Source organism: Leptodactylus fuscus, chromosome 5 (genome assembly GCF_031893055.1).
Source record: "Leptodactylus fuscus isolate aLepFus1 chromosome 5, aLepFus1.hap2, whole genome shotgun sequence".
In the NCBI taxonomy this organism is placed as follows: domain Eukaryota; kingdom Metazoa; phylum Chordata; class Amphibia; order Anura; family Leptodactylidae; genus Leptodactylus; species Leptodactylus fuscus.
Window position 1 is genome coordinate 130,457,247 of NC_134269.1, and position 14,599 is coordinate 130,471,845.

The window sequence follows — 14,599 nt, forward strand, 5'->3', positions numbered from 1 at the left end:
GGCCCTGTGGCAAACTTTTGACATGCCCCCACCCCCCGAAGACCCTGACACAGTATTATTGTGCCCCATAGTGGCTCCGGTACATAGTATTATGCCCCATAGTCACTATAGGGCATCATACTGTGTTCAGGGGCCACTATGGGCATCATACTGTGCTCAGGGGCCACTATGTGGAATAATACTGTGTGCAGAGGCATAGTGGTCCCTCCACACAGTACTATGCCCCATAGTGGACCCTGCACACAGTATTGTGCCAATTGTGGACCACCCATGAACAATTATTATACTCTGAGGCCTGAAAAGACCTCAGAGTATTCTAATCGGAGACCAAGGGGAGGATACAAACATAAAAAAACACTATTACTTACCTCTCCCTGACTCCGGCGCACTCCCAGGTAACGGACTATTGAAAAAAAAAAGCGGCTGCCACCAGGCACCCTAATGTCCCGAGCCCTGTGGCAGCCACTACCACTGCTACCCTGGTAGTTACACCCCTGGTGTTGTGTTTATATATAACAAATTGTCTTAAGTTTGGATTTATTATCCCTTTAAATGCGAATCGTTGGCATGAATGATGGCTGGTTTATGATTTTTTATTTATGATCTGCCTCAGCACTGTTCATGTATGAATAATAGATTTCTTCTGCTGGAGAGATTTTATGTTTGCTAGCCAAAAGCAATAAATGAATGCAGCTAGTCATTGGCTCCATCTATTGTGTATTCTTCAGAGATTTTCTTTATTTCTCATCTGCTTTACTAAGCAGCATTTTGTTCTAATAGTTAAATGCATTATTGTTAATGTTTTCTCTGTAAATGCTTTTTAATACTTAAGTATTATAGGCGATTTACTGTATCTATTATATTTAACAGCAGATGCAGTTTCCCAGCATTTGACTGTCAAGCCATTTTTAGCTAGAAGGCACCATGGTATAATAGCTTCTGTGGTGCCAGTGTCTGAAAGTGCTATCATATACACTAATGACAAGTGATGTCATTGCATGGTGTTCTTACCATTTACCATTGGGTGTTTATTTGGAATACCTATTGTACTAACTGTGATATGTATGAGTTGCACTGGTGCCTTGCAGCACTGGTGTACTGGCCTCAAATCCGATCTGCATGTATCGATCCCATATTCATAAAAAGTTATCTTTTTGAGAAATCGGTTGTAATGTACATATGTCTGATATAGAAAATTAGGTTGTGATCCCCATTAAGGACAGAGGCTGATTTGAGTCCATCGTTGAGATTATATAATGATCAAAACTGCTGGCGTATTTTAAGTGAAGAAAATGCACCAAAATAATGCAAACCGTGGTACAGCAAAGGCAATGCCTGCAGAAAGCTGTGCTCCTTTCCATTAATCCACACCTTTGTTTGTAAAAGTTTTATAAAAGCGTCTACAACACTTGATAAATGTGGTGCATAACTTGTTAGGCAGTTTTTTGGTGCAAATTCCGCATGCATTCTGGCATATTTTCCTTGTTTGGTCTCCCCCACTGCACTCCCCCTTGCACTTGTGGTCAGCTTTAACATAGAAACTTTTGCAATCGGAATTCATGTGATCACGTTATAGAACACATAACAATGTATAGCTGCTCGATAGCAGTAAAATGCAACCAAACATATTAGTCATATGTCAACTTAACCTTTAGATTTAAGCAAGACAACGATGGAGTCCTGGGTTCGAATCCTGCCGAGAGCAACATCTGCAAGGAGTTTGTATGTTCTCCCAGTGTTTGTGTGGGTTTCCACCGGGTACTCTGATTTAATACCACACTCCAAAGACATACTGATAGGGAATGCAGATTGTCTGTAACAATGTCTGTAAAGCGCTGCAGAATATGATGGCGCTATACAAGTAAGCAAATAAATAAAAAGACTGACCTCCATCTTGTCAGGTAAAATAGGATCAGGCATGTTGGATTTCAACATGTCAGATTCTTTGTTGTTATGGAGGATAAGCTGCTGCAAGAGATGTCTGCTTTAGAACATATGCACACTTGAGCTGCGAATGCAAGTGTACAAGATGTTGTGCTCAATAGTTGTCAGCAAGGCAAGTTTTTGGCCAACAGCTTTCTCAGGTGTGGCTACCTTAATACATTAAGTATATGTTAATACAAGAGTCTTTATGTTAAACAGGACTCTTTATCACAGATTCCATGCCACACTATCATTCTTTTTTTTATGTAGATTGTGAGCTCCATATAGGGATCACAATGTACTTTTTTTTTTTTTTTTTTCTTTTTTTTTTTTTTTTAAGTATGTCTTTGTAGTATGGGAGGAAATCAAAGCAAACACGTGGAGAACATAAAACTCCTTGCAGATGTTGTTCCTGGCGGATTAGAACCCAGGACTCTGGTGCTAACCACTGAGCCACCATGTTGGCCCAACCACACTATTATTTCTGTCAAAGCAATGGAAACCAACAGTTCCCATTATAAGTATCTTTTGTGCAGTCCATCATGGTTTCCATTTTTAGAGCCTTTGACTTGACTAAGACATTAAATTCCATTGACTTCCATTCTGCAGTTACATCCATTAGCAGGTGATACAGTTCAGTCTGAAGATGACCTGCAATAGCCGCAATTGCGGCAGGAGAACTTCAATGGAGTCAATTGGGTGACTTAAACATCATATGGCTTGGCAACACAAAGTAAATGTCAAATACGTGTTATATTCTACCTATTACGTGAACATTTTCCCAGCTGCTAACTATATTTAATATAGTGCAAGAAATTGTATTGATGAGTTTATCTGCCCGTGATATGTTTTGTCCCTAATCCTCTTCAAACTAATCTGATTTTTCCAGGATTGCTTAGAAATCCTATGCAGTCATTCTGGGCTGGAGCCAGAAAAGAAAGATAATTGTGGCAGGACAGTACATGATGTGGCAACAGATGACTGCAAACAGCTCCTGGAGAATCTTAGTGAGTGAACTTTACTCTTTATTTGTCATGTCATTCTGGTGGCTCAACATTTAAGCTGCATAGATCGCACATAGTCAGAAAGCCTTACCGCATAATCCTATTACAGTCTGTGAAGAAAGATTATCACGTTACATCTATTTATCTTCACAAGACACAATTTCAGAAAACATCTAAGGAATATAATATCATCTGCATTTAAAATCCTAATACTATGTGATCAGCGGTTGTAATATTTTACGTAATGGATTTTCTACTAAATCTTCACCCTTTGTATAGATACAAATACATATGTTGTAAGGGTGTAGCATGCAATATACTATGCTGTGGATAGACATATTGTGTCCTATACCTATATAGTTTTTGCATGACTGAATAGTATTACTTGAGGTTGTTTTCTCTGTGTAATACATCCATTTCAGGGGAGATCAAAGTGGCTTCTTGTATGTGCCTGGTAATCAGAAATTATATTAAATTTTGTCATGTTCATGTTTATAATATCTGTTTATTGTTAAATGGGGTATCAGATCATAGTAAATGATGGCACATCCCTAGTATATGCCATTGCTTACTGACTGGTGAGACTGTACAACTGCCAGGGTCTCTTTCAGTCCTTAGAATGTGTGGGCCCCAATGCTAGCTACTTCTTAGGGTATCCCTTCAGCTGTATTGTGGTCCCCTGCCCAGAGAGTGCGCAGAAGTACTACTATGCAGGAGGAAACCTATAAGGGACTCCCACAGATCAGAATATTATAGCTCATCCTACTCATATACCATAGCATTAAACCAAGAGAATGCCTCTTTAAAGGTACTCAAAGTCTCAAAATCCAGGTATTACTGCAGGTGGCATCAATAATTCTGTTACAGATAGTGGATGTCATCATGGATCAAGCTATCACACAAAATATATCCACTTATCATAGGGGAACTCTGCTTCCAAACTCCTGTGCATCTCACCTATCATCCTAGGCTACACAGGAGTGAGGCGACCCCTACACATCAACACAAATAGCTGCCATCACTTGCCACTTATGGTAGGTGAGACACTGGTATACCTAAACCACTCACAAACAGCACATAAAAAAGGTAACAAGCCTAAGCTTCGAACTTGTGCGTATGTTTAGAGCCAAGGGCAATCTTATTACATTTTAGATGTAATATACATAAAAATATGGTGCTTAACAAACAACAAGATTGAACAAAAAAAACATACACATTCAAACAATATCAAATAAAATGGGAATAACATACAGACCTGTTTTAAAGTGTGGCAGGGAGCACAGGCAGAAGTAGATGGGCAGAACCAACAGGTACCCTGTATCTGCAAAATCTGAACAAGAAGTCAATTGCTCTACTCCCTTCCTGTAACCTCCCACCTGTGATGTCATAGTTTTGCCTTGTTCAGAATCCAGAGCTTAGATGAGCAATGCTGTCAGATGATTCGGAGTAGTAACGTCTGCTACACTCAGCACATGACTTAGTAATTAGAGTGACCACAACTGAATTAGTGCCTGAGACTTGTTTGACCACTATAGCCTGAGCTGTGGATTGCACATCATTATAACTGTATGCAGGAAACACTTAGACCTAGTGCAAACAATTACACAAAGGAACAATCTCCTAACTACACCCAGCAATGAAAAAAGCCATAACTATTAGAAGATTCACTAAGAGACACATCGCTTGTATTCCTTCCTTAATAATGTAATTCTTTAATATCTTACAGTATTATGTTGTATGTTTCGGTCATGCTGACCTTTATCACCCCTTTTCAGGTTTCACTATCAATTCTGACTTGACTAGAAGACCAAACTAATGTAATATTAATTTCTAGAACATGTTGCTTAATAACCCCTTAGAGAAGACTATGGTTGGTAGGCAGCAGTTGTTCCTTAGTAACCAAACAGCTAGAATAATTCTATCTAGGTTAAAGTATTACTAATCTAGCGCTGACAACAGAGGCAGAGACGAATGCTTGGCAACAATCTAGCCATTCCACATTTAACTTCATGATACATATATAAGTACCGTAACCCTTTACACTTCATTGGTTAACTGAATATCTACAAAATCTTGAAACCAATCATCTTAGTTGCAATACTTTGTCATAAATCAGGACACATTAATAATAATACACAGTAATTGCAGTGGATGTAAATGTATTTACAGATGGACTCAAGATTCCTATTAAGATTTTTCTGGATGATAATGTTCTCATAAGCGACAGCCCAAGTGATTTTGAGAGTGAAGGCATCTCCTACCTGCGTGTTCTCAAACAAACAACATGGGATGACTTCTCAACGGCCGTGAGTCGTGCTGTATTGAACCATTTCAGTGTTATTCTAGCTGATGGATGGGAAAGCCAAGAAGCCTTGACATTTAATAACTTGACAGAATCCAACCTTGGACTTGGCGCAATCACTGACCTGTCATTCAAGCTAGGTACTGGATCCTTGTATAAGATATGTTGCCTGCATGGCTGTGGTGTCATGACTGTGTGATTGAGATGGTAATACTGAGTATAGTGTGTGTACGTACATACTTGGCATAAATGAGTACACTCCCTTTGAAAAATAGGATTTTATTCAATATCTCACTGCTGAAAAAAACAAAAACCTATTTCCAAAATTTTGACTTAGTCATTCATAACCCATAACATGAAAGTAAGATTAATAATTTAACTTAGATAACAAAATCTTCAGTTTTACAGACATTACTTATTTTGTTTGTTTGACCTCCTTGATATATAGTGACCACACCAGGTTTACTAGGCATGGAAGGAACAAGTTTGTGATATATTGCAGCATCTTTTTCCATTCTTCAAATCAGAACACAAACCTTAGATGTGCCTTAGATGTGTGTTTTGGGCACTGTCATGTTGTTAATATGCATGACAGCCAAGGCGATGGAGTGATGATAACATCTTCTCTTTCAATACAGCAGTACATCTGTGAATTCATCATACCATCAATGAAATGTTACTTCCCAACATCCGAAGTACCAACCACACATAAGGACACCACCATATTTCACTGTAGGCACCATGCATTTTTATTTGTGCTCCTCACCTTTTCAACGCCATATAGTTTTGAAGTATGGTAATCCTTTCCAAAAACATTTATCTTGGTCTTATCACTCCAGTCCCAGTATTCTTCACCTTTTCAGCATGGGTTGGGTTTTTTCATGTATGGGATTTAATAGAGGCTTCCTTCATGGATGACACTCATGCATGTCATTCCTCTGCAGTGTAAGTCGTATTATGTAATGAAAAAATAATGTGACGTGTTTTTCTTTAAGTAACGCCCTTTTATAGTCAACTGTCTGCTGAACACTATTTTAATTAATAATTTGGTTGAATTGTTAATTAGAATTCTATAGTCTAAACTTTTTAGCTTTGCTGCTAAGAATTTCATTGGGCTGTACTCATTTGTGTTAGTGTGTGAGGGCGCATATTAAGTATATAATATGTAACTAGTTGCAGGATTTCACTAATCCTCTGTAATATATCAGATTGTAGTAATACTGAAGGAAAAAATGAAGGAAGAAAACAGAATATATGGAGCAAAGGCGCTATGTGAACCGAGTCCTATCAGTTTTAGGTTTTCCATAAAGCTTGAATTAGAATTTTAAAGATGATGAAAATGTAGATGCAGTTCAAGCAGTATTGGCATCAACTTAAGGTCAAAGGCATTATCATATAAAAACATAGGTAGCTCTTCTTTGATTCACCTCTGAACATTCTGAAGATGTAGATTTAGTTTCATTCTTGTCCTAAGCTCTATAAGACCACATCTGCATGGATAGTGTGTGTTCAAAGAAGCATGTCCAAACAGCACAGTGTCTGTGAATGCATTGCTTACATTGTAGTCGAGCCACACATGGATATATACATGTAAATATAAACAAACGCATGCTTTCCTTACAGCTTTAGTGTCTTCTGTTTGGGTATTGAATTGAATGTAGACTACAAGCAGCTTATTTATTATTTATTTTTAATTGGTTACAGCCATCCAGGCAGAGCTGCCAAAGTCAGTCAATGGAAAAATGTCCTATTGCTTAACAGGAAATTGTCACCAGGAAATGACCTATTGTTTAATTCACATTTTTTTATATCAAATATATTCGTTAAGAATTTTTGGCAATGTTGTTTTTAATTTCCCATGGTATTATCTACTGTATATTTAAATCAATCCTCAAAATCTTACAACTCCAGCAATTGCCACTAGGCCTAAAATAGTTTTACTTCTTGTTTCCTGGTGATAGAGCATGGGTCATAGAAACAATGGTCTGAAGCAGACCTTAGTGACTCCTATATGAGTATTTTCTAAGCATTTTATGTGAACTTTGCAGAGGTCATTGCACGGAGAGGGGAGTACATAAACTGTGAAAGCACCTTTTGGGACTGGTGGTTTCTGTGTTATCTACACACACATGATAGCTGTGATCATCATTGTCTTAATAAGTTAGGGGTCTTCTGCAAAGAAATTTTCTACTAAAACGGAAAGTTTCAGCATATTATTTGCACCAGTGGTCAGAGTAAGAACTACAGGATTTTTAGGATTTTTTAACATCAAGATGATAACACAGAATAAAACAAAAACTCAACAAAAATCATTTTAAAATTTGTTAAACATATAACTCGATTAAAAATATAGGTCATTTTTTGAAAACACATTCTATTTAATTCAAGTTTATTTTTATATTTAAACATATGTGATGGCTAACCTCATCCCCCTACCTGAACAGTGACCTCAGCACAGATTACAGAGCAAGCGTAAAATACTTTCCCATATATATCAGTGAGTCAGGTTCATAATAAGGTTCATATGATCCCTGTGTGGTTGCTGTAAAAAGAATATGTATTAGTATCTGATTTTAGCTAGAAAAACATTCTCTGATAAATTGAAAGGTGAAACTATGTTCATATTACCCCCCAAAAAAACATTGCCCATATTCCATGTTTTTTTTTTTAGGAAATACTACCTGGTCTGTTGGTCAGATTTTCCTACAGTCGCCATGGGAATTCCTCAGAATGAGCAAGGTGGCTCAAGTATCGGTTTTCATGACAGGTAAGGGGTTTTATTAGTTAATAGTTTCTGTAGTAGTATTCTGGATTTTAGTTGTATTCTGTCTTTGTCCTGTGTAAATCTGTCACTAGTTACAGTAATATACCACAAGAGTAAAATGGCTACTTCTCCTGTAATATGTAAAATCTATGCACTGCTGTTCTTAGTAAGGGCTTGTTCACATCTGCGCCCAGGACTCCGTTCAAAACTGGGCAGGAGACGGAGACCTGCAGGCATCTTTCAAATGAATGGGTTTGAAAAGTGTCCGGCCATGAGCGCCGGAGAGGGCTTTATGCTCGTCGCGGCGAAACTGTTTTTTTTAAACCGGACACAGTGTCGGACATGCAGCACTCTGTGTCCGGTTTAAAAAAAAACGGTTTCGCCGCAGAGAGCATAAAACGCACACCCGGCGCTCACGGCCAGACTCGACATGACAGGTTTCTGTCTTCTGCATGCAGAAGACTGACTGATACACGGACGTTTAACATTACCATGATAATGTGTTGCACCATGTTATCTTGTCACAGGAGATAACAGAATCTATTGAACTCTGTTAAAATAAATGAGTTGACACTGTGTCATCGTTTAGTTAATACATTATTATTAAACCTTGCTACATTTGTACATATCTAACTTTGTGACTTAATACATAGAAGGGTTTTGATGATAGATATCTCATTGATATTGCTGAGACATCTGCCCATTTGACACAAGGAAGAAGTAGTGCTGAAGAATAACAATCTGGTGATGCATCTCTCAGCTAGCTGTACAGGTGAAATAGTGCTGTGTAAGAGATTGTGTCTGGAGGAATTCATGTGTCAGGGCTTCTGCTTGTCATTTCAGATTGAAGGTCAGCAAAATAATTCTTTTGACACACAGGTATTCACGTGAGACACAAGACATGTTAGGGTGCATTTAGGCAAAAGCTGAATTTAACAGGAATGCTGTTTTAGCTATATCAGCGGCAAAAATAACTAAATTGCAAATGTATACTGTATGTGTGTGTACGCCATCTTTATAACTATTGTCCCATTCTGCCCCTTGGCAATATGAGAAACAGTTTTATATTATTTGATATGTCATCAACCATCACATCATCAATTTTCATTTTTTCCATCCTGCAAATTTCTATAGGTTTTTTTTTTCTATACTACTTACGAAAAAATAAACTTTTTTTTTTTTCTTAAAATTTGCTCTGCATCCTCATTCTGACAGCTATATTAGCAACCGAGACAAATCTGTAGCAACAGTATACTGATTAGTATGTATATATATATATATATATATATCTCATTTTTATAGCTATTACGGTCCTGACAAACCTTTTCATATTTTTTTAATATTTTTTATTTTTTGTTTTTTCTTGTCTTTAAAAAGTAATAGCTTTTATTTCTGATCAGAAAGCCATATGATTTGTTTTCTGCAGTACGAGTTGCAATTTTTAATGAGACTATTTAATGTTTTATACAATCTAGTGTCTAACAGTAAAAAAAATATATATATTTGTAGGCAAACTGGAAAAAAAACAACGCAATTCCGATATTTTCGGGCAAAATTTTTATTTATTTTTTTTAAAAGGTCTGTTGGTGCCATTAATGAGTTAAAAGTACACCCATATACTTTTAGCAGTGTTTTGAGTAATTTCTGGATACTTGTGGGAGCTCCTGGCACCTCCTGCATTTGTTTGTGGTGGTAGCATCCTGTATGTAGTTTCCTGTGTACCTTCCATGCTATATCCCAGTCACTGCTCCCTCCTCGTCTCTCAATCCATTACACCTCCCTCGCTGTCTCCCTAGCTAAGTTATCTGCCCAGTACTAGCCCTTCGCAACTAACTAACTAAGCAAGCCCCTCCCCCCACAGCGTATCATACTTAGCTATCTTCCGATCTGGGAGACGGCTCCTCCTTTCTTCTTCACTGTGCCCAGGCTGGAGTCGCTGCACACAAATCGGAAGTACATGTGAGGCCTATGCAGTAGAGAGAGAGCCCCATCTCTACTGCGCATGTCTTGCAAATGCAGCATCTCCAGTCTTCAGCAAGCGCTTGAAGAGGGTAGGAGCCATTCCTGGGACAGGAAGACTGGTAAGTATTGATGGGGGATGGGAGTACTGGTGTTGTTCTGTTTCAGAAGCAGTGAAATAGAACGTCACTGAATTATCAGAAAGTGTTCCTGGGGCAGTCACATGACCGCCCCAGGGATATGGGTAATTGTAGTTTTTCGTAAATTAGAAGTTAGGCGAGGGGGAGGGGTTTAGTCTAAGGGTAAATTCATAGTTTATCCCAGACAACTCCTTTAATTGTGTTTTTGTATCAAAGGGGTTATCCACTTTCTTTAATTGATGACATGGCATTAGAATAGGCTATCAATATTAGATTTGTGGGAGTCTGCCACCCAGGACCCCACAGATCCCAAAAGTGAATAACCCCTTTAACAGATATATATATCCTAGGCATCATACACTAGAACTTTTGTGTAATGTATAACAAGCTTATCCCATCTGTGTGGGAGAACCTTGTGAGCATATACCAAACAATGCCATGCCAAATAACATGTTGTATCTGTTGTACCAATGTGGTATAATACAGTATATGCCCAGTGAAAGCAGTTTTTCAGGATTTACATATTGATAACCTGGTCATCAGTATGTGACCATTGGAGGGGGGGGGGGGGGGCAGATACCTGGGACCCTCACAGATCAGCTCTTTGATGATACTGTACCCTTTCAGGAGGGTGCAGCGACCTTTTCACTGAATACCAGGCACTTTGTTGTACATTGTATGAGGACTGTGTTTGGTATTACAAGTAAATGGGGATGAGCTATAGTTGAACCATAGTTCTCAGCACTATAGGATCTTCAAACAGATAGTTGATGAGGGTTCCCATTGTCAGACCCTCTTCTTAAGATAGGCCATCAATATTTAAGGCTCAGAAAAATAAAGTTTTTAGAGTTCATATTTTAGTCATCCATGGGTTTAAGTGTATTTTAGAAATTTGTTTCAAGCTTAATATAGTTCCATAGTTAAATTGAATCCAGTACATTCATGGTCAAAATCAATAACCTTATTGACCTGAGTAGAGTATGCTATAGGTCTGTTGCCTAGATACGTGACCTTAGCAGTACCATCTACTGCAGAAAGTATTGACAACATTCTTTAAATTACTAGTTACACTATGAGGAATTGATGGACTGTGTCCTTATTATCACTTGTTCACTGTCAACTAAGGTTTGCTCCTTGCATTATTTGGAAAATGGTGTTATATTTTGGATTAGATTAATATACTGTATGTATCATATTAGGTCAATGAAGGGCAAATGTATTGTTTTTGTTTTGTTTTGTTTTAGAGGAAAACATGGTCTGGTTGCCTAGCAGTTATTTCACCATTTAGAAAAGACAACTTTCTGCCACTACTTTTGTAGAATTTTCTGTTCTTTATATGTATTTAATATTTTATGTTTGTTATTTCAGGTCCGAAGGTTGGATGTCTTAATAGTGTGGCTTATGCATCAATGATCCCACTCCAGACACTGCAAAACTTTCTCCGTTTGGTAAGTTATATTGTAAATAATTGATGTAGATGATGCTGTTTTAGGGTATTAACAGTGGCTTATGGCTAGCATGTGCCACCATTTCCTGATCACTGTGGGTCTGACAGCTGGGACCACCACCAGTGGTGGACCACCACAAGAACTGAGGGATCAAATGTTCTGCAATACTTTGTTTCACAGGAATTCACAGAGGAATGGTTCTACTATAATAATGAGTGACACATTGATTATTATTAGAGATGAGCAAGTAGTACTCGATCGAGTAGGTATTCGATCGAATACTATGGTATTCGAAATACTTGTACTCGATCGAGTACCACTCGCTATTGGAATGTAAAAGTTCGATGCAGAACCAGCTTTGATTGGCCAAATGCTATACAGTTGGCCAATCAACGCTGGTTCTTCTCCTACCTTTAGAAGTCTTCTCCGTGCAGCTTCCCCGCGGCGTCTTCCGGCTCTTCATTCACTCTGCCAGGCATCGGGCCTGGGCAGAGCCGACTGTGCATGTCCGCTTGTAGTGCGGGCATGCGCAGTCGGCTCTGCCCAGGCCTGATGCCTGGCAGAGTGAATTCAGAGCCGGAAGATACCGCGGGAACGCTGCAAGGAGAAGAATTCTCGGAGGAACCAGCCCGACCCTCACTCGTGGACTTGGTAAGTATAATTTGATCGAACGTTGCCTACCCCTGAAACAAGCATTTTCCCCCCATAGAGTATAATAGGGTGCGATATTCGATTTGAGTAGTCGAATATTGAGGGGCTACTCGAAACGAATATCGAATCTCGAACATTTTACTGTTCGCTCATCTCTAATTATTATCTCCCTTCTTAAAGAGGACCTTTCATCAGATTGGGCACAGGCAGTTCTATATACTGCTAGAAAGCTGACAGTGCGCTGAATTCAGCGCACTGTTGGCTTTCCTGATCTGTGCCTCGGGTAAAGCGCTATCGGTACCGTAGCGCTTTAGTGTCAGAAGGGCGTTTCTGACACTTAGCCAGGGATGCCCTTCTGCCCAGCAGCACCTATCGCGCTGTGCTGTGGAGCGGGAAGGAACGCCCCCTCCCTCTGCTCACAGTGCTCGTCCATAGAGGGAGGGGGGTGTTCCTCCCCGCTCCACAGTACAACGCGATAGGCGCTGCTGGGCAGAAGGGCATCCCTGGCTAAGTGTCAGAAACGCCCTTCTGACACTAAAGCGCTACGGTACCGATAGCGCTTTACCCGGGGCACAGATCGGGAAAGCCGACATTGTGCTGAATTCAGCGCACTGTCCGCTTTCCAGCAGTATATAGAACTGCCTGTGCCCAAATCGGTGAAAGGTCCTCTTTAAGCTACTATATACTTAGGCAGAAGCACAGCCTGAGGGGAATTATACATTTATTTATTTATTTATTTATTACAGTAGATGAAATATCTTTGACTCTTTTTACTAAGCCTTTTTTGTTTGGGCTCACAATGTAAATTTTTCCCTATCAGTATGTCTTTGTAGAATGGGAGGAAATCCACGCAAACACGGGGAGAACATACAAACTCCTTGCAGATTTTGTCCTTGGCAGGATTCAAACCCAGGACTCCAGCGCTAACCACTGAGCCACCATGTGGCCCAGTTACAGTGGGGCAAAAAAGTATTTAGTCAGTCACCAATAGTGCAAGTTCCACCACTTAAAAAGATGAGAGGCGTCTGTAATTTACATCATAGGTAGACCTCAACTATGAGAGACAAAATGAGAAAACAAATCCAGAAAATCACATTAAGAATTTATTTGCAAATTATGTTGGAAAATAAGTATTTGGTCACCTACAAGCAATCAAGATTTCTGGCTCTCACAGACCTGTAACTTCTTTAAGAGTCTCATCTTTCCTCCACTCATTACCTGTAGTAATGGCACCTGTTTAAACTTGTTATCAGTATAAAAAGACACCTGTGCACACCCTCAAACAGTCAGACTCCAAACTCCACTATGGTGAAGACCAAAGAGCTGTCAAAGGACACCAGAAACAAAATTGTAGCCCTGCACCAGGCTGGGAAGACTGAATCTGCAATAGGCAACCAGCTTGGATTGAAGAAATCAACTGTGGGAGCAATAATTAGAAAATGGAAGACATACAAGACCACTGATAATCTCCCTCGATCTGGGGCTCCACGCAAAATCTCACCCCGTGGGGTCAAAATGATCACAAGAACGGTGAGCAAAAATCCCAGAACCACGCGGGGGGACCTAGTGAATGAACTGCAGAGAGCTGGGACCAATGTAACAAAGCCTATCATCAGTAACACACTACGCCGCCAGGGACTCAGATCCTGCAGTGCCAGACGTGTCCCACTGCTTAAGCCAGTACATGTCCGGGCCCGTCTGAAGTTTGCTAGAGAGCATTTGGATGATCCAGAAGAGTATTGGGAGAATGTCCTATGGTCTGATGAAACCAAACTGGAACTGTTTGGTAGAAACACAACTTTTTGTGTTTGGAGGAAAAAGAATACTGAGTTGCATCCATCAAACACCATACCTACTGTAAAGCATGGGGGTGGAAACATCATGCTTTGGGGCTGTTTCTCTGCAAAGGGGCCAGGACGACTGATCCGGGTACATGAAAGAATGAATGGGGCCATGTATTGAGAGATTTTGATTGCAAACCTCCTTCCATCAGCAAGGGCATTGAAGATGAAATGTGGCTGGGTCTTTCAACATGACAATGATCCAAAGCACACTGCCAGGGCAACGAAGAAGTGGCTTTGTAAGAAGCATTTCAAGGTCCTGGAGTGGCCTAGCCAGTCTCCAGATCTCAACCCCATAGAAAACCTTTGAAGGGAGTTGAAAATCCATGTTGCCAAGCGACAGCCCCAAAACATCACTGCTCTAGAGGAGATCTGCATGGAGGAATGGGCCAACATACCAACAACAGTGTGTGCCAACCTTGTGAAGACTTACAGAAAACGTTTGACCTCTGTCATTGCCAACAAAGGATATATAACAAAGTATTGAGATGAAATTTTGTTACTGACCAAATACTTATTTTCCACCATAATTTGAAAATAAATTCTTACAAAATCAGACAATGTGAT

At 39.6% G+C, this 14,599-nt stretch overlaps 1 protein-coding gene across 1 annotated transcript in view; it reads left to right on the forward strand.

Moving 5' to 3' along the window:
- Positions 1 to 14,599, forward strand: part of CTTNBP2 (cortactin binding protein 2) — a 97,984-nt gene that overhangs the window by 69,549 nt on the left and 13,836 nt on the right. The window contains exons 9-12 of the mRNA XM_075274206.1: positions 2,813 to 2,930; positions 5,097 to 5,369; positions 7,901 to 7,996; positions 11,461 to 11,540. Coding sequence (XP_075130307.1) covers positions 2,813 to 2,930; positions 5,097 to 5,369; positions 7,901 to 7,996; positions 11,461 to 11,540 — 567 coding nt within the window. The remainder of the gene's footprint in view (positions 1 to 2,812; positions 2,931 to 5,096; positions 5,370 to 7,900; positions 7,997 to 11,460; positions 11,541 to 14,599) is intronic.